Source organism: Lichtheimia ornata (assembly GCF_029851405.1).
Source record: "Lichtheimia ornata isolate CBS 291.66 chromosome Unknown scaffold00089, whole genome shotgun sequence".
Lineage (NCBI taxonomy): Eukaryota > Fungi > Mucoromycota > Mucoromycetes > Mucorales > Lichtheimiaceae > Lichtheimia > Lichtheimia ornata.
Genome location: NW_026695409.1, coordinates 71261 through 91313, shown reverse-complemented (window position 1 = coordinate 91313; position 20053 = coordinate 71261). Strand labels below are relative to the sequence as shown.

Sequence of the window (20053 nt, the reverse complement as noted above, 5' to 3'; positions counted from 1 at the left end):
GTCGAGATGGTCACGGTGGCAACTTTTATCGAGGATACAAGGGAGTTGCTCTTTAGATGTCAACGAGGGGAAAAGCATAGAAGCAATAGCTGCCCACATAAGAGTCACAAAAAATGAAGAAGAGAGAGAAAGAAAGAGAGCAGGAATATTCTGTGGAGTGAGTTAATATAAGAAACGGACAATGCACCCCCTATTCCCTTATATGGCGTTTACGCCCATGCGTGACCGAAAGGGATGTGACAGCATAAAGTTGGAACATGTGATACCCTACTACTACAGGTTTCCTCCCGCCTATTCTGATTTATAGACTCTTGACCCCCAATGTTCCATGAGAAAGGTGGCTGACGACTTGTCGATCGTCTAATCCGAGTTGGCGGTTTCCATTCTCACGCCATTTCCCTCACCTTTTCTATGGCAACCCAATTTCAAGAACAAAGAACAACCACTGAAAAGCTTAATAACAAGGATACATATCGTTATGCCAGCTATCAAAAGACATTTCCACATACTCTATCATCCAAAAGACTAAGCCTTGTTATACGTTGATACCGTATCTCCGGGATACCAAATGCTCTTCCTTAAACAACAACAAACTTTCTTATGATTCTTACGTGGCTGAAGTTCCCATTCTTTTCGGTCACGGGTGCCCAACAATTCGCATTACCAAAACATGCAATGTGTGGGTGTGGGTGAGGTGTCCTGGGTGTGTGCGTGTGTGTGTGTGTGCGTTGCATATCCAATTTGTTTCTCAGCAGGAAGTGCACCTCCGCCTTAAGCATTTGTTGACAACTTTCACCTCTTTATTCACCCCCCACCCCCGATCAGCACTCGATAACTCATGTTTCGAAGGGCATGCCATTTACACTGCCGTACTCGGTTGCTTGTGTATCGTCGTCACTTTGCGTCACGGTGAGCTTGTGGATCCATGGCGATGCGTTGATCGTCTTCTGATTGCTGTTCTATTACACAAACAATAGATCCGGAACAAGATCGCTGGACGATCGTACAAGAAAGCTTATTGAGGAAGTCAAGAATCTTGAATACAAGGTGGAATCTCAAAAGAAAAGAGTAAGTAGAAGGCTTCTTCTTCTTCTTCAAGCTGCCGAAAAACTAAAGACTCATGGATCCTTTACTGCTGCATGATGATGATGATGTTTATTAGCAAGAAGCCATGGCACTGTTGGACAAGCTTGAACACGCTGGTGGTAGCGTTCCTGCTATTGCTGATGCAGAGGAAATATACGCACAACTGTCAGCTGAGCCCACATCCCCCGTGCGAAGAATGGTGGAACCGGACTATCTCGAGAAGTTGCGTGTCAAATTCTTGGATACCCGACAATCATTGCAAAGCGAAGCTAGTCAGGAACGAGAGGATGCCCTTGTCAGCCAAGATCAACCATCAACATCGTTAACGGGTCAGGATTATGAGCAACTTGTTTATGTGAATGTAAGTCCTTGGATGGAATCATTTTCAGGATATTCATTATCTTGTAGGCATTGGCAAAACGACCCAAGGAGGCTGAAAGAGCACTACAGCTGATGGAAGCAAGTATACATCCTCTTTTACTATTATAGCCAACATCACTAACCGTTCTTGTAATTACTAGGAAAATGGTCATCCCCTCACGGTGAAAGCCTACAATCATTTATTGGATGCGTACGCCAACACACGCGATCTACAAGGCGCCATAGACGTGTTCAAGCGGATCAAAGCTGACGACATGACACCCGACATTTACACCTATTCGACACTCATCAAAGCACATATCCAAGGTGCCAAGTTGAATGACGCATTCATTATATTTGACCAATTGAAGCAAGCAGGTTTAATACCAACACAGGTAATATCTTTTGATTATCGTAAAGCTCAGTGGTACAAAGATCTCACATGCCAACCCTATATCCGTAGCCTATTTTTTCCAATCTAATCAGTGGATGCATCAAGTCAAATCAAATCGAAAGGGCCTGGGAAGTCTTTGATTCAATGCGTTTATCATATCACCAACCGGATGAAGTGACATTTACTCTGATGTTGCATGCATGTGCCAAGGTATGAGTCTATGGGATATGTTCTCAAGATCAAAAGTCTGATGAAGTTGCTATGTTATGTAGCGTGGCGAAGTGGAGCGTGCTCTTAACGTCTTTGAAGATATGGTTGGAAGCAGTCTTTATCCCACGGATGTCACATTCAATGTCCTTATCAATGCATGCGCCAAACGACCTGATTATTTCGACACTGCTTTCGATCTCTTGCACCAAATGCAAAACATTTATGGATTCCAGCCTGATCGCATCACCTACAATACCCTCCTCAGTGCTTGTGCAAGAAAGAAACACCTTGAAAGAGCACGTGACATTTTTCAAATCATGATGTATGACGCCAAGGAACAAGGACCTGATTCCATGTTGACACCCGATCATCACACGTTCACCAATCTCTTTATGAGTTATGCAAGCTATGATCCATTACCAGCCAAAAAGAAACAACAGCAGCCTGAACAACAACAACAAGATGCGCTTGTGGAGCATTCATTAATATCCAACACACTTCCCGAGAGAAGATCGGATGTGGTGCAAGAAGCCAAGAAGCTCTTTGATTTCATTACGACAAACAAGAGCTGTGAGATGACGAGTGGATTGCTATCTTCGTATTTGTCCGTACATATCATGCAGAGGCAGCATCGTGAGGTGGTTGACATTTATCTCAATGCTTTTGAAAAGTACGGCGTTGAAAGGACGGCATTGACGTATTCAATGATGTTACAATTCTGTTACAACACACGTGATACCGACATGGCATGGCGAGTATGGGAGGATTACCAAGACTTTTTGGAGCAACGACAAGCGTTGCCACCCCAAGAAACTGTATCCAAGCAAAACAAGGAGGGATGGACACCTGATCAGCAAAAGCAATCGGCTTTATTGATGGTTAACACGCTTGCTCGGTAAGTCTCTCATAATGTGTATGGTGTTCTTTTTGCTGATAAAAGTGAATGTAGGGGCAATGACTTTAAGAATGCACTTTTGTTACTTGAAACACAATTCCAAAAGGAGGATCGACCGACATTGAAACAATTGACAACAATGTACAACAAATGCATTCAGCTAGAAGATCAAGAAGCATTGGCACAGCTCAAAAGGTTATGTTCACAAGAGCGTAAATATAAGCCAACAGATTGGCGATTTAGAAAATAGACATCTTTTTTCATTTTATACAATTGTGTGTGTTGTCATGGATACATGAGATAAAGGTGGGGGGTGTGTTGGGAAACCACATTTAATATTCGGAGATGAGGTCTTTTTGTACTTTGCCAGCAGCAGCTTGATCGACAAACCAATAAACAGGTCCTTGGGGCTTGACACGTTGACAAGGAAGTTGAAGATCGGGTTGCTCGAGGATCTTTTGTAACATGTCTTGTTTACCTTCACCTGCAGTGACGAAAGCAACGGCCTTTGCATTATTGACAACCGGGAAAGTGAGAGTGATGCGTTCTGGTGGAGGCTTTGGAGAATCAACAATAGGTGCTACCCAACGCGTGGCCTCATCCAACAAGGGGTGACCAGGGAACAATGAACAGCAATGACCATCAGGACCCATACCGAGGAGAATCAAGTCGATGGATGGTAATTGACCAAAGTACTCTTGAAGTTGTGCTTGATAATCCACCGCGGCCTTTTCAGCATCCTTACCAAAAGAAGCATTGATTGTATGGACATTGTTATCGGGCACATGGTCCAGCAACCCAGTCTTTTTCAACTCGTTGTAGTTGGAGTCGGCATCGTCCAATGGAACGCATCGTTCATCAGCCCAGAAAATGTGCCATTTCGTGAAATCGACTTGTTTGTTGTTCTTCAAATCGGCAGCAAGCAACTTGGGAAGGGAACCACCTGATACAGCAACGCTGAAAGCACCATGGTCTGCAATAGCTTCCTTGGATTTCTTGGCGACAAATTCATTCAACGCACTGGATAAGGCGTCAGTGTTGGCAAACGCGTAAGTTGGCATGGTGTAAACGAAAGACGACGAGCTGGGAAAAAGCGGAAACAATTGCACCACCCACACAAAATCGCCTTGTCGGGCCATTCATTTGATTTGATGATGTAACTTAGTGTCATGCAATCACGACTTACCCCCCACCCCAATTGACCCATAAAACCAAGACCTTTACATGCTATCATGATGATTTTTATCTAATATCAAATGTACAAATGATGCTTTACTCTAATGCTGTTTCTTCCTCTACTGTCGCTGCTGCCTCCTTCTTACTTTGCATGCGCTCTTCTCGTTTCCTTTCCAATTCCAATAGCCTATCAGCATCATCCCTTCGTTGTGCTCGAATAGCGGAGAATGATTCACGCAAACCAAGTTGGAGACATGCATCCAGGGCGTATGTGTAGGTGTTGTTATCAGGACGCACACGCATACTCTTCATATCGTGCCAAATGTTCATGATTTGCGATATCTGATTGGCTTGTTTGAGAGCCTTCATGGTTGAATTGTACACTGAGATGGGCAATCGTATCCGTGCAATCTTTGCATCATCATAAACTTGCATAGCTTGTCGAATCTGGCCTGCAGATACCAGCGTATTGATAACCGTTGTATACGTGATGAAATCCCGTTTGCATCTTTTCCTCATGGATCGGTATAATTGTAACATCTCTTTGGCAGCTCCCGACATTTCAAATGCATTGCGACCATCTGTTTTCCATAGCTGATCGGCATGTTGTTCATCATCCACAGGCTTCACCAATCTTGAAAGAATAGCGAGTTGTGTATTGTAGCTTCGTGTATCAGGTTTGATGCCTAGTTGATTCATCTTATTCCACAATTGCTCTGCTCGCTCATAATCAGCTCGTGTCACGTTGGGTTGTTGTGATAATAAACTGAAGATGGCGTTGAAGGTGAATGTGTTTGGCATCACATTGTGTTGTTCCATCTCGCTTAATAATCCCATCGCCTTATCAAGACCTCCATCGGTACGTGTGCATGCTGCCATAAGCGTGGTGTATACTGATACATCGGGTTGAATGTCATGTGATTTCATTTCTTCGTGAAATGCAAAGACTTGGTCGACAGGTCGCTCACGATCACGTGCAATGGTATCCATAATGATTGAAAAGCTGTATACATCGGGATCAACTCCTTTTTCATTCATCATACGGAAGACTTCGAGTGCCTCAGGGAATTGATTGCGTTTGATGTAATGCGCAATACAAGTGTTGTAATCACGTGTGGAGAGTGTATTGTCAAGGCGATGCAATTCCTCAATAGCTTGCTTGGGATCCCATCCACATGCGATGAAATGGCTTGTATTCATGGCAACCCCCGAAGCTTTCATGTCGTCAAACACGTGGTCCATAGCCTCCTTCATTCCAGCTTGTTGCAAGAGGGTGATGATGATATGATAAGTGGCTCCTGTTGGTTGACATCCACGCTTGACCATTTGCTGGTATACGCCCAAAGCTGCTTCAGGGAGTTCAGCTGTGCCATAAGCCAACATCATCTGATTGAATACACCGGGTTCAAGAGGGATCCTTTTCTTCAAGCAGGCTGCATAATAGGTGCGTGCGCTATCGATCAATCCACGGGAACCGAACATGGAAATCAACATTTGGTATACACTCGATACTTCTGGAAACATGCGTCGTTCTTGTAGCGTCTCATAAATGTCATGCAAATCCGATATGCTGCCACCCACTTCCATCACACCACCAAATAACGTCTTGACAGTGACCTCATCAGGGCGATAATTGGACCGCATCATGCCATCCACGACAAGTCGAGCCGATTTGAGATCCTTCTTTTGGATAAACAAGTGCACCAGCATGTTGCAGCCTCTGATGAATACTTCTTTGGGCATCTTCCTTCGGTGCATCTCTCGCATCACTGATTGTAGTCGTCGAATAGCATCATCAGGTCCTTCCTCTGTCTCTTTTTTGATACGTGCACATAGTATATTGAAATCATGAAACGTCAAATGTTCTTGATGATCCACTCGATAACAATAGTCCTCCCATACTGCATCAAGCGGCTTTGAAAAGTCAAGTTCCGTTGCCAACGTCGTTGGTGTTGTTGTTGTTGCTCCTGCTGCTGCTGCTGCTGGATCGTGTTTCTTGTTGGAAATATCTGCTGTTGCCATCTCATTGGCAGTGGACAGAGCTCGCATCGCTTGCAAAGGTAAATGTCGTCGAGTCGTGACAGGCTGCCATCGTAACAAGTTGGATCGTACATGACACCACGATCGTGCTGTACATTGCCGGAACGCCATGATAGAAGCTATACCTCATGTCAACACCCTCCTTTGTGTACCAAGCGATTGTCCCTTACCTCGTGCGAAAAGTGGATATTGTGTCTTCAAGCGGTGGATGGATGGTGTGGTTCAAGCAAACAATGTCGCAAAACAAAAAGCAGTCGAGCGGTGTTAAAAAGGGGGGTATAATACCAGCAGCTGTTGTGTTTAATGATGACCAGAAGAACATAAAGTACAATACATAGTGCATATGACAAGCAAATCTTCTAATAAATATGGGCATGTTGTTGTATATGAAACAAGAAATGGCAGTCTACAAAGAATGTTTACATGAGGGACATTGGTGAATGATGCGGCGTGGTACCAGTGGTGGTGTGGGTGGAAACGAGGATTTGTTGTTGTTGTAGTAGTAATAGTGGAAATGATGTTGCTGTTGTTGCTGTTGTTGGGTGATTGGAAATATACCATGGATGTTGCATCTGGCAAAGCAGCGATCGCAATAGTCGTTGGGATCCACAGTCAATGCTCTACGACAATAAGGACAGCTTTTTCGGCATTGATTACATTGCCATCCGGGTTTGAGGAGACGTCCACATTCACATTCGGCTATGTAGGCTTTGCCTTGTTGCATATGGGCAGGAAAAAGGATGATGAAAAGAGAAAAAGATTATTCCTAGAATAGTGATTTCGGGAAAGAGAAGGAAAACACGCTCACTATATATTAAGACCACTCTCACTCCACGCCCCGCACGCATGTAACGTCAACAACCATGAGTGCTGTCTAGGACTGTCATACTTTTTCTTTTCTGGTACACAACAAAAAGCACCCGAATTGCTGGAATGCACGGACATGCTTATTGTCAACTCCCGCTCACACGACCTTTTACGCTCTCATCATCTATCCTTATCATCTTGTCTTTGCAAGTCATCCTACTACATGTTGAGATGGATACATACACACGTGTCATTCCATGGTCTGTCATCATCTCATGGGATACAAAAGGGGCCTTCATGGCGATAACATGTGCCTGTTGTATCGAGAGCAATAGCGATCTTATTGACAAAGGTCTTTTTTATCTACCGCAACCAGTGGTGTATGGTGTATGAAGGTTACACATATCTCTCGATCTAGCACCTTTTCTGGAAACCGACATGGATGGCTGCCACATGGCGAATCACCTAAAGACGGCTTCCACTTGCGGGTTGGGTTATTGAATGACGCGTCATGTAAGAGAAGAAAAAAAAGATAGGAAGAGAGATGCACAGCCCGAATAAAAGATGCGAGTTGCATGGTACAAGGGAGAATCAGGGGTAAATTGCTAGTGGGTAGTGATACTGCAATGTACCAAAAATAACAAAGCACGACGAAATGCTTCGTAGTCACACGCTTTATTATCCCACATGTATGTCGACCGTGATGATGGTGAATATCCCATGATGCTGTTGGCTCACAACTCAATTTACGAAAGGAACCAAGATGCTGCAACAGAAATGCTCCGCAACATGGGTGGCGCACATGACACTTGCCAATGCAGCAGCATATGAAATCCATAAGCTCTGACGCAAAAGTACTGTACCTTGCATCGTGTATCCTAATTGTAATATCGAATGATGTGAATTGCATTATACATTTGGTAATAAGACTGAGAGTGAAAAATGAGAGCCAAGTGTATACAACCCATGCTGGTGCGCAAGATGTCGATCCTAGTTACACATCCATGCTTTGATTATGTGCTTAATCATGTCGATCAATAGCGTGTGCTGCCACAAGATCCCATTATTGTAAAGTGCACTGAGCCAAAAGTGAGTATACATAAAAGATGCGAGTATGTATTGTGTGAGTGTGTAAGTGTGTGTGAGCGTGTATATGCTTTACCCACGCCAACGCATCAGCCCGGCCTTGCCCCATTTAAGCCATGGTGGCAGCATGTTGACTATCTACATGGAACAGTTAAAAGTCCCGTGGTCAACCAATATAAGGTTCAAATCGCAATACAATAGTGCCACCTCATGCCGAAACGCGAATTGGTCATGTCTACTAGCACCAATTTCAAAGGCTCCTGTCAATCATCATCATAATCAACAACAATGCAAAAACAGCCGTCTGTGCACAACAACACAAACATAGGGTCCTCTTTTTTTATATTTGAAATGCTTTTAGGGAGGTCAAAAAGACGTACACAAGCTATTCGTTTGTTTATGCGCAATGGGATGGCAGCGTAGCACTTCGGGGTAGCGTTGCCGAGAGTGTGTGTCATCCGACCAACCATTGATTTGTGGCACCCTATGAGCGCAATGTGGGGGACACAAAAATCAGCATGCAACCACATTCTCGTTTTATGGCTTTATTTGGACCATCCTCATCTTTGCTCATGCAACTTCCTGTTTCATCCTTGCTTCCATCAAAATATAAATCCCCCTTATCCCCCAATCCCCACCCTTCAAGCATTGCTCAAGTAGCCTTTCTTCTTTTTCTCTTTTTCATCTTCATCATATTATCATCAACATGGCTCTTACTGCAGATTTTCTTGCCAGCGACATTGTTTTCCCTTCCGATTCTAACGAACCCAAGTTATCAGTCAATCATGCTTCCAAGCTTCCGGATCCTGTTGATTGGGCATTTCATGATTACTATTCTACTGCTCTTGAAAAATCGTATACCCCAATGCATTCTTTGACGGATACCCACAACGTGTCCGCTTACCCATCATCGCCTTTACCTACCACTACCAAGAGCCCTCAAGGCATGAACAATAACGATGCACAACATTTACGCGCCGTGTTGCGTGGTGCACTTGAACTTGTCGCCAATGATATGGAACGAAACCACCATGGTGCAGGTGTATGCATCAAAACATCCAACACCAATGCATTCAAGAATGACGATATCTCAAGTTGGAAATGGGAAGACGAGCTCATGTACGATCATTGGACATTACCCATTGAGCAAGATGACCACTTTGATCTTGACTCAGGCTATGGTCAAGAAACTGAATCGGTTTTATTCTCGGATGTTCAAGACGACTGCTATGAACACCATGAACCACAAGACATCAAAAATGACGACAGCACAAGTGCTTCAACCGTAGCAGCAGCTAGCAGCAGTTATAGCAGCACATCCACCAAGTGGTCAGGTGTCGTCGATAAAATCAAGACATTGGTTAAACCATCATCAGCATCATCCTCTTGTTCTTCTATGCAAAAAGAAAAGCGTAGCCGCCTTCCATGGAAACGCCTCTTTGTTCGCAACAAGTGCTAAACACTCAAGGCACAAACTATACCTTAAACAAAATAGCCATCTACAGCATTAGCATCATCATCATCATCATCATCATTTACATTTCAACTACCTACCTCTTTCCATTATACCACGACAAGCCCACACTACAACAAACTACATCCCGTGTACATAGTATATGGTCATATGCGATCACCACAGCAAGTCTTTTTCTCTTCCTTTCTCCCCCCCCAAAAGCCGGCCTTAATGTGGGGGCAGAATATAACAATAACCATTTTATCTCTTTGTTCGTCTACCTCCCCCGAATAATAATATACACCACATGCCACCAGAAGCATAAGCATTTTCCCAATAAAGCTTTCTTTCCATCTCATATTTCATATGTTAATGCATATCATCTCGGGGTCAATGGATCGGAACAAACCCGAGTGCTACCCGACGGTTGTATTTGTTGTTGCCAGGTCCCGAAATGTCGACTTGCATTCTTTTTCGCCAACACCTTTTTTTATCCCTTTGTGTCATTGTTGGTTTCAAATCATGGTTTCGCTCTTTTGTTGCACTGCAGCACCACATTCCCCATGACTGTTTTGCTCTGCTGTGCCTTTGCTACCATGACCACTACCACAACCATCGTTCTAAAAAAATAGAAAGCAACGCCCCATCATGCATAGAGATGCATGCATGTATATTGTGCTCTCTCATAAACGACGAGAGAGATGACTGATGATCCCATCTTTCCTCTCCTCTCCCCCCATAATACAATCTACGTGCGTAAATTATCCTCAATTGTTTCGTTACAATGGGCGTGAATGACTTGACAAGGCTTAAACTTTTGATTGGTCTACAAACGCCACCCGATCCTGGTCGCACAGCAGCAGCAGCAGCAGTAGTGGCAGCCATTGATTTCATTGTTTCAGAAAACTATCAACACGACAAGTAAAATGTCATATGGCGGGGGGACACGATATTGACTTTGCATATATCATGCCAGCATACACCCAACCTTGTTCTTTAATATCGTGACAAAAATCATTCTTGCATAGGTAGAAATCAAATTGAACATGAAGACAATGCATCAATGGTGGGTGCTGCCAAGAGATGCAATGCATCATCAGTCATCCAGCATTGCCTTGCTCTCATTCAATTCATCATATCGGGTAAAGGCTAGTGGGGTGAGAATCAAGCAACAAGCTGAACAAAGGGACAGCCTGAAATGCATCAGGGTCATTCACAAGGCGTTTGGGGAACATCCTTTATTCTCTTTTACTTTCGACAACAACAAAGAGGAGCAATGCCATCACGCAAAGTACGGCCAAGATGCAGAACACGGCATAGCGACATGGATTTGTTTATCAACAAGGCGATGGATATGGATATGGATATGGATGTGCAACAACACACACTGAAGTGAACGACGAGAAACAAGAAACTGACATGGTGATTGTAGGTGTTGCCTGCTATGTTTCCATCCTATGCGATACAAATCTTGTGACATACGCATATACTTACTACATCTGAGACCATGTACGCAAAAACCCATCCATTTTGGATTGCATCATGAAAAGCACCCACCCCTTGATCAGCCCATTCTCTTCTTCAAGCAATCGTTTTGACATTGTAAAGAACGAGAATTCAATGTACCAATCGTTCAGCATGATAGCATCAAGGTCAAGTTGACAATAGATACACCCTTTTTCCACGTGTTTTATACATCCAATTCCTTCCATCCCATGAATCAAAACAGTATTCAGATCCTTATCCATCAGAAGTCATATGTATTGAAACAAGTTGCTACACGTAAATAAAGATGCTGCTATACAATGGCTGGCTATATGCTGTTCACGTGAAAAGGACTGTGAGCCCAGGTTGCTGCAAGTAAAGAACGCTGCTTGAGACAATGGCAACTGCTGGATTGAATGCTGTTACGTTTGATTGTGGTGAAGGAGCGTCCAAGACGTTGCATTGTATCAAGAGACTCGTGTGTTGTAGAAGAATGACAAGACGGCTGTGTACACGCCATGAAGCTGCCATTCAGTCAAAGACAATCGGATCAAGGCAGCTGTAGGATTGACATGATGGGTTGAAGCAGGACAATCGTTCGCAGGTGGTAGTTGTATACTTGAATGGGCCAACAGTTGAGAATGGGAGGAAAAGGCAAGAAGCAGGGAGTGGAAGGAGTGGAAATTAAGTAGGTTCAATGATGTTTCTTGTTTAAGCGTTGTTCAATCAAATCCTCTCGGATCAAGAAAGTTCAATGATGGAAGTGATGTGCTGGAGCAGGAGAATCGTTCGTATGCAATGGATTGGGTAAAAAAGGTGAATGGGAGGAATGTGCTATCAAGTGGCATGTTACAAATAACTTTGCAAAATGATCTTTGTGAAATTGGATGATGTTTTGTGTGTGAGCTTTGTTCAGTCAAATCAACACGGATCAAGAAAGTTGAATGATGGGCATGCTGGCTTGGAGCAGGACAATCGTTTATATGCATTGGTTTGGGAAAAAAAGATGATTGGGAGGAATGGGCTGATAGCTCGCAAGATATGGGCCATTGTCAATAGTATTCAGTGTCATCCTTCCATCCTTCCAGTCATGTAAAGTAGCCGAGTTACACAAAGAGGTCCTTCTGCATCTTTTGCTCTGTCAGGGTCCACCTACTTGACAATGAACAAAGACCACTTCTCATATAGCATCACGCTTACAAACATAAAGGTGCGAACTTTACAATCAAACGTGGGCTCTTTAATAGATCAACGTGCTCGGCGGGGTCAAAGCGATCTTGTGTCAAAATATGAAGTTCATCGTGGCCATTCCCAGATTTGCCCAATGTCGCTACCAGCCAAACTGGATCCGGGGGTCGACCTCTTGAAACATTTTTCGACGACTTAAAAATATTTTTTGGGCTGTTTGCGACATTGAACGCGAAACTTTCACACAAGGTGCTGTTGACCAAGCCGAGCCCATTGCTCTATTCAAAACCCCACGTTTCATTGTAAAGTTTGGAGATACAGGCACCTTTATGTTTGTAGATGTGATGCTATATGAAGAGTGGTCTTTGTTCATTGTCAAGTAGCTGGACCCTGTCAGAGCAAAAGACGCAGAGAAACTCGCTTGTGTAATAAAAAGGAGAGGTGCAGGGCTTGAAGGATTCTTATTGGTGGAGAGTGCATGATTGACATTTTTCCCCTATAGTATGGTCCGCCTATAGTAGACCTCTTGGGAACTTTTTCGGATGAACCATGGTATGCATAACAAGCCAAAGTGATCAGTGCATTCAAGGCTATGAGCGTTAATGGTATTGTTTGTCCCCAGGGTTCGTTCTCATATAAGGATATACATACAAGGTACATAGCGCATGCTGATAGTTTTCATAGGTAAGCATATGCATGTACTCGTGCCACATTGTACAGTACCAGAGCTCACTCTTTCTTCGACATAATGATTCAAGCTTACGATGGACCAAGCTTCCATAACAAGCACGATTATTGGGTACCATTACTATGGATTTATTATCTTGAAATGCAGGCGTCTATTTAAACCTGTACTATCCGCTATGAATTGCCACTGTATATTGTCTATCAGCATATGAATAAGGAAGCTTTAATGAATGGAATATGACAAAAGGAACAAAAGCGTCTCGATACAATCATGTAGGTAATCCAATCTCGCCTTCCAGCCTTCAAATTTCTATCCTGCCTTTCATTCCAAAAGCCAACCAGTGGACCACATAGAAACAGCGGGTATCGTTGTGTCATTGTATTCTTGGTTGCTGCCGTCGTAAGCGCCTTCATCCATGATTGCAAACTAGCTGCTGTGCGTGCCTTGACTTCGATATTCCAATACCATCCATGGCGGCAACCCATCTTTCCTCAAAGATACAAGCCCTCTTATCCATGCCATCCAATCCATCATCATCCTCAGCCGTATTCACGCAACATGGCCCATCCTTCCTGCTGACGACGCGACAATTAACCAAAGCAACATTCCAGGATTCCCCATCACTGCACTTGATTGCATCCATTCATGATAACCATTGCAAATCCAATGTTGGTTGAAAAGTGCCTCTGTGATCGCTGCTGATATGCTTCCTTTCCCATCCGGATCTTTGTCTACCTCTTTCTTGGTCACTTTCATTGCAGCTCAACCAGGTGAAGATTGCTCGCATTGCAGGGTACTTGATAGCTGATATGGGATCATCCATTGGAAGTCGTATGCATCAAAGCAAGTTGCTACACGTAAATAAAGCTGCTTGTATACAATCGGCTATCTGCTGATCCATGCAACAAGGCTGTAAGGCATGTTGCTGCAGGTAACGTGAGGCGATGAGGTAAAGGCAACTGCTTGGTGCGTTTGGTCGTGTAAAGGCGTATACAAAAGTGGGTGTTGTAGTGGAGTGACAACATCGTGAACGCTGCTTGAGACGATGGAGTAAAGCCTCGGTAGTAGCAACTACTGGAATGAACGCTGTTACGATTGGTCGTGGTAGAGGAGTGTACAAGAGAACGTGAAGTGTCAAGAAACGCGGGTGCTGTAGTGGGGTGTACACGCCATGGATTTGCCATTCAGTCAACGGCAATCGGATCAAGGCAATCGTAGGATGGACATGATGGGTTGAAGCAGGAAAATCGTTCGCAGGTGGTAGTTGTATACTTGAATGGGGCAACAATTGGGAAAGGGAGGAAAGAGACAAGAAGTCGTGGGAGTGGAAGCAGTGGAAATTTAATAGATTGGACACCTCTTGTATAAATGCATGAACACTGTACATCAAACTTTGATATTGAGATTGCCCCTCTCGAACCTGAAACTTTTACACAATGTGCCCTTGGTCATGCTGATCACGTTGATCTAAAAAAGACCTCATGTTTCATTTGAAAATTTGGAATGGGAGGATACAATGTGGGTTTACTATGTAAATCGGGAAATGGAGGACGGCGCCGATTCATGATTTATCGAAATAGTATGTATTACCTTGGGATTCCCCTTTTCGAACCTGAAACTTTATCAGAAGGTTCGCTGGGACCTGCTGATCAACTTCATTCATTTAAAAGGTGTAGACTTCATTACAAAGACTTTGGATGCGGGGCGATCCAAAATGGGGAGAGACGATGAACGGATGGGAACACAAGTGAGGTGGACGGGCCACGGCGAGATTGCGTATCTCGAACTTGAAACTCTTACACAAGGTGCTCTCGGGCATGCTGATCAACTTTGTTCTAACAAAGACCTCACACTTCATTATGAAAATTTTGAATGGGAGCGGCCAAATGTAGGGGAGATGATGATTTGATTGATACGATCCCTGTTCCAGTGTTACTCAGCCAAATTCTCTTGGATCATGACATTTGAAGGATGGCAATAACGCGCTGCAACAGAAGAGTCGTTCACATGCGGTGGATTGGGAAAGAATTGGACATGGGAGGAGGAGGCTATTAGCTGGTAAGCTATGAATAGGGTGCATTGTTCATGATCAAACCTTCACCAGCGAAGCGAGCACCCCGATCCGCTGGCTAGGAAAAGTGAGCTGGTGTTCAAACTAAAACCAGCCACGCGATGAGAAGCTTCAAAAATTTTTGTCAGGGGAGGCAAGCCCAAACACGTTTCTTTCTTCTCTTGTATATACTTGATCTTTTTTTATTGTCTATACGTTCTATCATGGTTTCCTAGTAAGTGAAAGTTCTATTTGCTTTTGGAAATGTTGTTCCTGCATAGGCTTGTATTGTGTATGCGTATGCTGCACTCTACCGAAAACCCCAGTGTCTGCTATCAGGCCTGAAAATGGGGGAGATGGGAGCTATAGCGCTATCATACGTTGTTCTCCTTAAATACATTCAGTACCTTACATGCTGGGAATACGTGAGTCATATCATCCATTTCACTTGTTCGCTTTGCCTCACGCTTTTGCGTCGGTAATGAGGAACTTGGGTTATTGGGATTTGACGTTACGCTTTTGCGTACTCGTGTTCTTGCCAGCTTGTCGAGGAAGCTGCTTTATCCTTGCACGCAATCCTGGTTGATCTCTTCTTCCTTTTACAAGGAAGATGAATCATCTAGATTGTATTGCGTTATTTATTGCCTTGCATGCCATTGGGGAAAAGATTGGCTTTGGAAGACTTATTTGGGGATTCACCACGTTCTAGCACTGTACCTACTACTACTGATATCCTTGTGCCCGAGACGCTTGTGAAAAAGCAGACTGCCGATGCACAGGCTACTGCTAATGCTGCTGCAAAGCAATTGGCTCTCAAGAAGGCAAGTATCATCTCTTTTTTTATTACCTGCCATTCCATCTCTTTTTCGCAATGTTGTATTGTTTATGATGAATTGGGGCAACCCATCCGTTGGCTAGCTTGGAAGCAATGATGCCTAACACGTTAACCATCTTTCGGGTCTGATGTATGCACATTTAAAGCGAAGAGGGTGGATAGGCATATATGATTTATCCCATGTCATGATTCTAACCATCGTTTTGAACAATAGGAAAAGCGCGTCAAGCGTCGTGAAATTTTCAATCGTGCTCGTCGCTATCATGCTGAATACATCTCTGCCGAGCGTAAGGAGATTGCATTGCGTCGTCAAGCCAAGGCCAATGGCAACTTTTATGTGCCTGCTCAACCCAAGCTTTTGTTGGTGGTGCGTATTCGTGGTATCAACAACATTCCTCCCAAGCCACGCAAGGTGCTTCAATTGTTGCGTTTGCTCCAAATCAACTCGGCTACCTTTGTCAAGGCCAACAAGGCTACCCTTTCCATGCTTCAGCTTGTTCAGCCTTATGTCACCTATGGTACTCCCAATTTGAAGACTGTGCGTGAGCTCGTGTATAAGCGTGGCTATGCCAAGATCAACAACCAACGCATCCCTATCCACGATAACTCTGTCATTGAGCAATCTCTTGCTAAATACAATGTCATGTGTGTGGAGGATTTGATTCACGAGTTGGTTACTGTGGGTCCCCATTTCAAGCAAGTCAACAACTTTTTGTGGCCTTTCAAGCTTTCAAACCCCAATGGCGGCTGGCGTACTCGCAAGTTGAACCACTTTATTGAAGGTGGTGAACAGGGCGATCGTGCCGAGTTTATTAATAGCTTGGTACAATCCATGAATTAAAATGTTGGTTGTGTAATGTAATAATAAAAGAAGATTGAAAAAGACATGTTTGTTATACCAGCCATTGGCTACTACTATTTTCCAATCGACTCTTTTCAAGTGCTTGACGAGCTATTGCCACATGACTAGGTGATGACGATGATGATCCTGCACCTGGCTCATCTTGATGTTGTGGCATTTGCTGTTGCTGCTGCTATTGTTATTACAAAAAGCTTACATTTAGCATACAGCCAGGATGAATCCATCATTTAGAAATACTTACCCGTGGTGACACTTGGACCGTTTCAGAAGATGAAGCTGATGATGGATACCGTGGTTGATGTTTTTGTTCCCATAAGTCTAATGCATCAATGCCTCGTCGCCTTGCAGGGTCACGTAACACCTCTGATCGTGGCACAAGTGTCATAGGTGATGTATCCATGGGAACAAATGTCCGTGAGATGAATGATGGATCATCATACATTCCTTGGTCTGGGGATGGTGGTGGATGCCATTTACGTACAAATCGTGTAAGACCAGGTGATCTCTTATTATTATTATCGCTATCACTCTCATCGTATTCTTCGTTAGCTGCTTCTGCTGCTGCTGCTGCTGCCATCCATGGCATTCCAGAAGCTGTATCATCATCGGGATTTCTTGTTCGCCTCCTTCCACGACCACGACCACCACCAATACCAGCATTACGATCACGATCAGCTCGATAAAACCTGTATGCTAGGTATACAAGTAGGCCAAGGATAGATAATAGTCCAATGATGGCAAAGACGCCCAATACCGGCAGTAACTGATGTAGCCATCGATCATGCTGCTGATGACGTGTGGGTTGTGATGGCGAAGATGCTGAATTATTACTAGCGTTGTCAAGTGGATATGTACTCGTCGTTGTTGTCTTAGGATCAATGGTAGCAAAGACAATATCTGTTAGGGTGATGGTAACAGGAGGCAAAGAATGGTGCCTGAAGGTCGACATGAGAAGGGAGGGAAAAGAAAAAGGGCATGGAATTTCCATTCAGGCTGGTTTATTGAAAACGAGAGAGAATGAAAGGTGTCGTTGAGTTGTTTACACATTCGTGAGCACGCACACGGTCATAGACCAACGCATGGTAATTGTCAAAATAGTGGGTGTATTTATGGATTATGTTACAAAGAAGACTATTAAGGTATAAACATGATGAGAAGCAAAAGAGCAAAAGATATATAACACATGGATAATAGGAGAAAGGGATGAGGGTTGTTTGTTGTGAACGTTAATAAATTCAGCTATTACGCATTGCTTTTTTCCTTGTTGTCATCGGCAGATGGCGTGTTGCTATCACTACTGCTGCTGCTGCTACCACTCTGGTGCACAATAGTACTACCCCTGCTGCTATGGTGATGTTCACCGTTTTCAACCACAGCAGCTGGTGGTGGAGGATGAGGTGGTTGTTGCTCTTCCAATTGGTGGATACTTGCAATGGATGATGTTGTAATCACGTCGTTGCCGGTAGGTATCTTGGCCTTGAGAGAACCCATTTCCTTAGGTTGGCCATAATCAAGCACAGGCTCTTCGATCAATGCAGGGACGCCTTTGACAACAGTGTGATTGTCCGCCATAAGTAAACGACGAATGCTGTGTAAAACACCGCCCTTCTTGATAGTATGTTGGGATTGTTGATCGCTTGTCATTTGGCTGTTGACACGTCTCATTTCTTCTTCCCATTGGATGTAATTGTATGCACGTTCACCCATTTGGGCATAATCAGTACCAATACGCTCATCTTCATGATGCAATCGGACTTGCATGTAAGGGATCTTGTTGATGACAAGCAGGATAATGTATGTAACAACAAATGACCATCCTGAGACAGCAGCAATCATGGCAAGTTGTATGGGTACTTGCATCCAATGACCATCGAGCCAACCACCAATTTGAACGTCTTCAAGAGGTGTGCCAGGAGGGCTTCCCAAGCTGATAATGTACCTCTCAGCAAAGACGCCTGTCAAAAGTAATCCCACAATGCCGCCAACATAGTGCACGGTAAATACATCAAGGGCATCGTCAAAGCCGTACTTGTGCTTGTATCGAATGGCATAGTTGCATGCAATGCTGCCAAGGAGACCAAAAAGTAACGCACTGCTAGGGGACACAAATCCTGATCCTGGGGTAATGGTGGCAAGACCAGCAACAACACCCGTACACAAGCCAACGACGCTCCATTTTCGAGTATAGAGCCAATCGATAAGCACCCAAACAACAGCTGCAACACAAGCAGCAAGATGTGTTGCAACGAATGAGTTGGCGGCACGTGCATCAGCTGCAAGACCACTACCAGCGTTGAAAGCAAACCAGCCAAACCAAAGAAAAGCAAGGCCGATGTATACAAAGGAGACGTTATGAGGGTTGTTGTTGTTTTCATGGTAGTCACGACGTTTGCCAAGTACCAAGGCATAGGCAACAGCAGCAAGACCACTTGATGCGTGTACTGTAGCACCACCAGCAAAGTCCATGGCACCCATCTTGTATAGCCAACCATTGGGATTCCATACCCAGCAAGTGATAATATCATATACTACGGTGGTCCACACAAAAATGAAGATGATAGATGGACCAAGCTATTACATGAAATAAAAGATGATAAACAAGGGGAACTTTTAACAAAGACGTTGTGATGGCTTACCGACATACGCTCTGCAGCAGCACCAAAAGCAAGAGCTAATCGTTGTAAAAAGTACACATTAAGTACAAAGGATGATGCTATAGCCGTTTCAGCTTACCAGGTGTCAAGCAAGCAAACATGGCTTGGAAGATCATGTAAACCATGGCTGGGATGCTTTGGCCTTCAAATGCAGGGGAAATACCAACACCACGAAGCAAAAAGTTGGCTATGGGTTGCATTAGCAAGGATGTAAGAGGCAAATGGCATAGGTGTTTATACTCACTTGAATCACCAATAAAGGGACCAGCATTGGGAGAAAAGGCGAGAGAGTAACCAAAAACATACCACTATGGATGAGCGTTAACAAGGTTGCTCTTACCAAAACATGGTATCAAATACCTGAAATGAGACGACGGCAACGCACAGCATTGTCAAATACATGAGAGACAGCGCATTTTTGGCTAGAAAATACGAAGATCGTTAGAAGATTGAAGGTATTTTGAAAGGCATCATGATCGTATTGATGGATGATATTATACCTTGTGCAAGGCCAGCATAGAATAAACCAAGAGCAGGGGTCTGTTATTATTGCACTTTAGTTAAAATACGGTAGAGCAGCAATGCAATGTTAATACCCACCATGAGAAAGACAAGAGCAGAGCAAATCAAAACCCAAGCAGTATTGCCTGAATCGATTTCGGATGTTGATGGTGTTGTTGCCGGATCCATGTTTGGATGGGATGTGATTGATGTGCTTATAGCGTTCGCAAAAAGAGCAGTGGTATGTTGGGGAAATGTAGTGTGTGCGAAAGAAATGGATGCG

At 43.9% G+C, this 20053-nt stretch overlaps 9 protein-coding genes across 9 annotated transcripts; 3 read left to right on the top strand and 6 right to left on the bottom strand.

Annotated features, from left to right (window-relative positions):
* Window positions 1-838: 838 nt before the first annotated feature.
* O0I10_011416 (uncharacterized protein) lies at window positions 839-3195 on the top strand (the record flags this gene model as incomplete). The annotated part of the gene is made up of 8 exons (XM_058491384.1): window positions 839-909; window positions 978-1068; window positions 1163-1447; window positions 1495-1545; window positions 1608-1841; window positions 1910-2050; window positions 2113-2945; window positions 3000-3195. The coding sequence occupies 8 exons, from the start codon at window positions 839-841 to the stop codon at window positions 3193-3195; spliced, it is 1902 nt and encodes a 633-aa protein (XP_058337868.1).
* Window positions 3196-3277: 82 nt separating this feature from the next.
* O0I10_011415 (6-phosphogluconolactonase) lies at window positions 3278-4006 on the bottom strand (the record flags this gene model as incomplete). Its single annotated transcript, XM_058491383.1, has 1 exon — window positions 3278-4006. One exon carries the CDS (start codon window positions 4004-4006, stop codon window positions 3278-3280), a length of 729 nt encoding a protein of 242 aa, XP_058337867.1.
* A 211-nt stretch (window positions 4007-4217) lies between these two features.
* O0I10_011414 (uncharacterized protein) lies at window positions 4218-6272 on the bottom strand (the record flags this gene model as incomplete). Its single annotated transcript, XM_058491382.1, has 1 exon — window positions 4218-6272. The coding sequence occupies one exon, from the start codon at window positions 6270-6272 to the stop codon at window positions 4218-4220; it is 2055 nt and encodes a 684-aa protein (XP_058337866.1).
* A 55-nt stretch (window positions 6273-6327) lies between these two features.
* O0I10_011413 (uncharacterized protein) lies at window positions 6328-6537 on the bottom strand (the record flags this gene model as incomplete). Its single annotated transcript, XM_058491381.1, has 1 exon — window positions 6328-6537. One exon carries the CDS (start codon window positions 6535-6537, stop codon window positions 6328-6330), a length of 210 nt encoding a protein of 69 aa, XP_058337865.1.
* A 30-nt stretch (window positions 6538-6567) lies between these two features.
* Window positions 6568-6885, bottom strand: O0I10_011412 (uncharacterized protein; the record flags this gene model as incomplete). The annotated part of the gene is made up of 1 exon (XM_058491380.1): window positions 6568-6885. The coding sequence occupies one exon, from the start codon at window positions 6883-6885 to the stop codon at window positions 6568-6570; it is 318 nt and encodes a 105-aa protein (XP_058337864.1).
* Window positions 6886-8760: 1875 nt separating this feature from the next.
* On the top strand, window positions 8761-9513 carry O0I10_011411 (uncharacterized protein; the record flags this gene model as incomplete). The annotated part of the gene is made up of 1 exon (XM_058491379.1): window positions 8761-9513. The coding sequence occupies one exon, from the start codon at window positions 8761-8763 to the stop codon at window positions 9511-9513; it is 753 nt and encodes a 250-aa protein (XP_058337863.1).
* A 6055-nt stretch (window positions 9514-15568) lies between these two features.
* O0I10_011410 (uncharacterized protein) lies at window positions 15569-16594 on the top strand (the record flags this gene model as incomplete). The annotated part of the gene is made up of 2 exons (XM_058491378.1): window positions 15569-15739; window positions 15968-16594. The coding sequence occupies 2 exons, from the start codon at window positions 15569-15571 to the stop codon at window positions 16592-16594; spliced, it is 798 nt and encodes a 265-aa protein (XP_058337862.1).
* Window positions 16595-16646: 52 nt separating this feature from the next.
* On the bottom strand, window positions 16647-17603 carry O0I10_011409 (uncharacterized protein; the record flags this gene model as incomplete). The annotated part of the gene is made up of 2 exons (XM_058491377.1): window positions 16647-16787; window positions 16857-17603. 2 exons carry the CDS (start codon window positions 17601-17603, stop codon window positions 16647-16649), a joined length of 888 nt encoding a protein of 295 aa, XP_058337861.1.
* A 254-nt stretch (window positions 17604-17857) lies between these two features.
* On the bottom strand, window positions 17858-19959 carry O0I10_011408 (uncharacterized protein; the record flags this gene model as incomplete). Its single annotated transcript, XM_058491376.1, has 7 exons — window positions 17858-19186; window positions 19252-19286; window positions 19349-19456; window positions 19514-19577; window positions 19630-19691; window positions 19770-19809; window positions 19870-19959. 7 exons carry the CDS (start codon window positions 19957-19959, stop codon window positions 17858-17860), a joined length of 1728 nt encoding a protein of 575 aa, XP_058337860.1.
* Window positions 19960-20053: the final 94 nt, after the last annotated feature.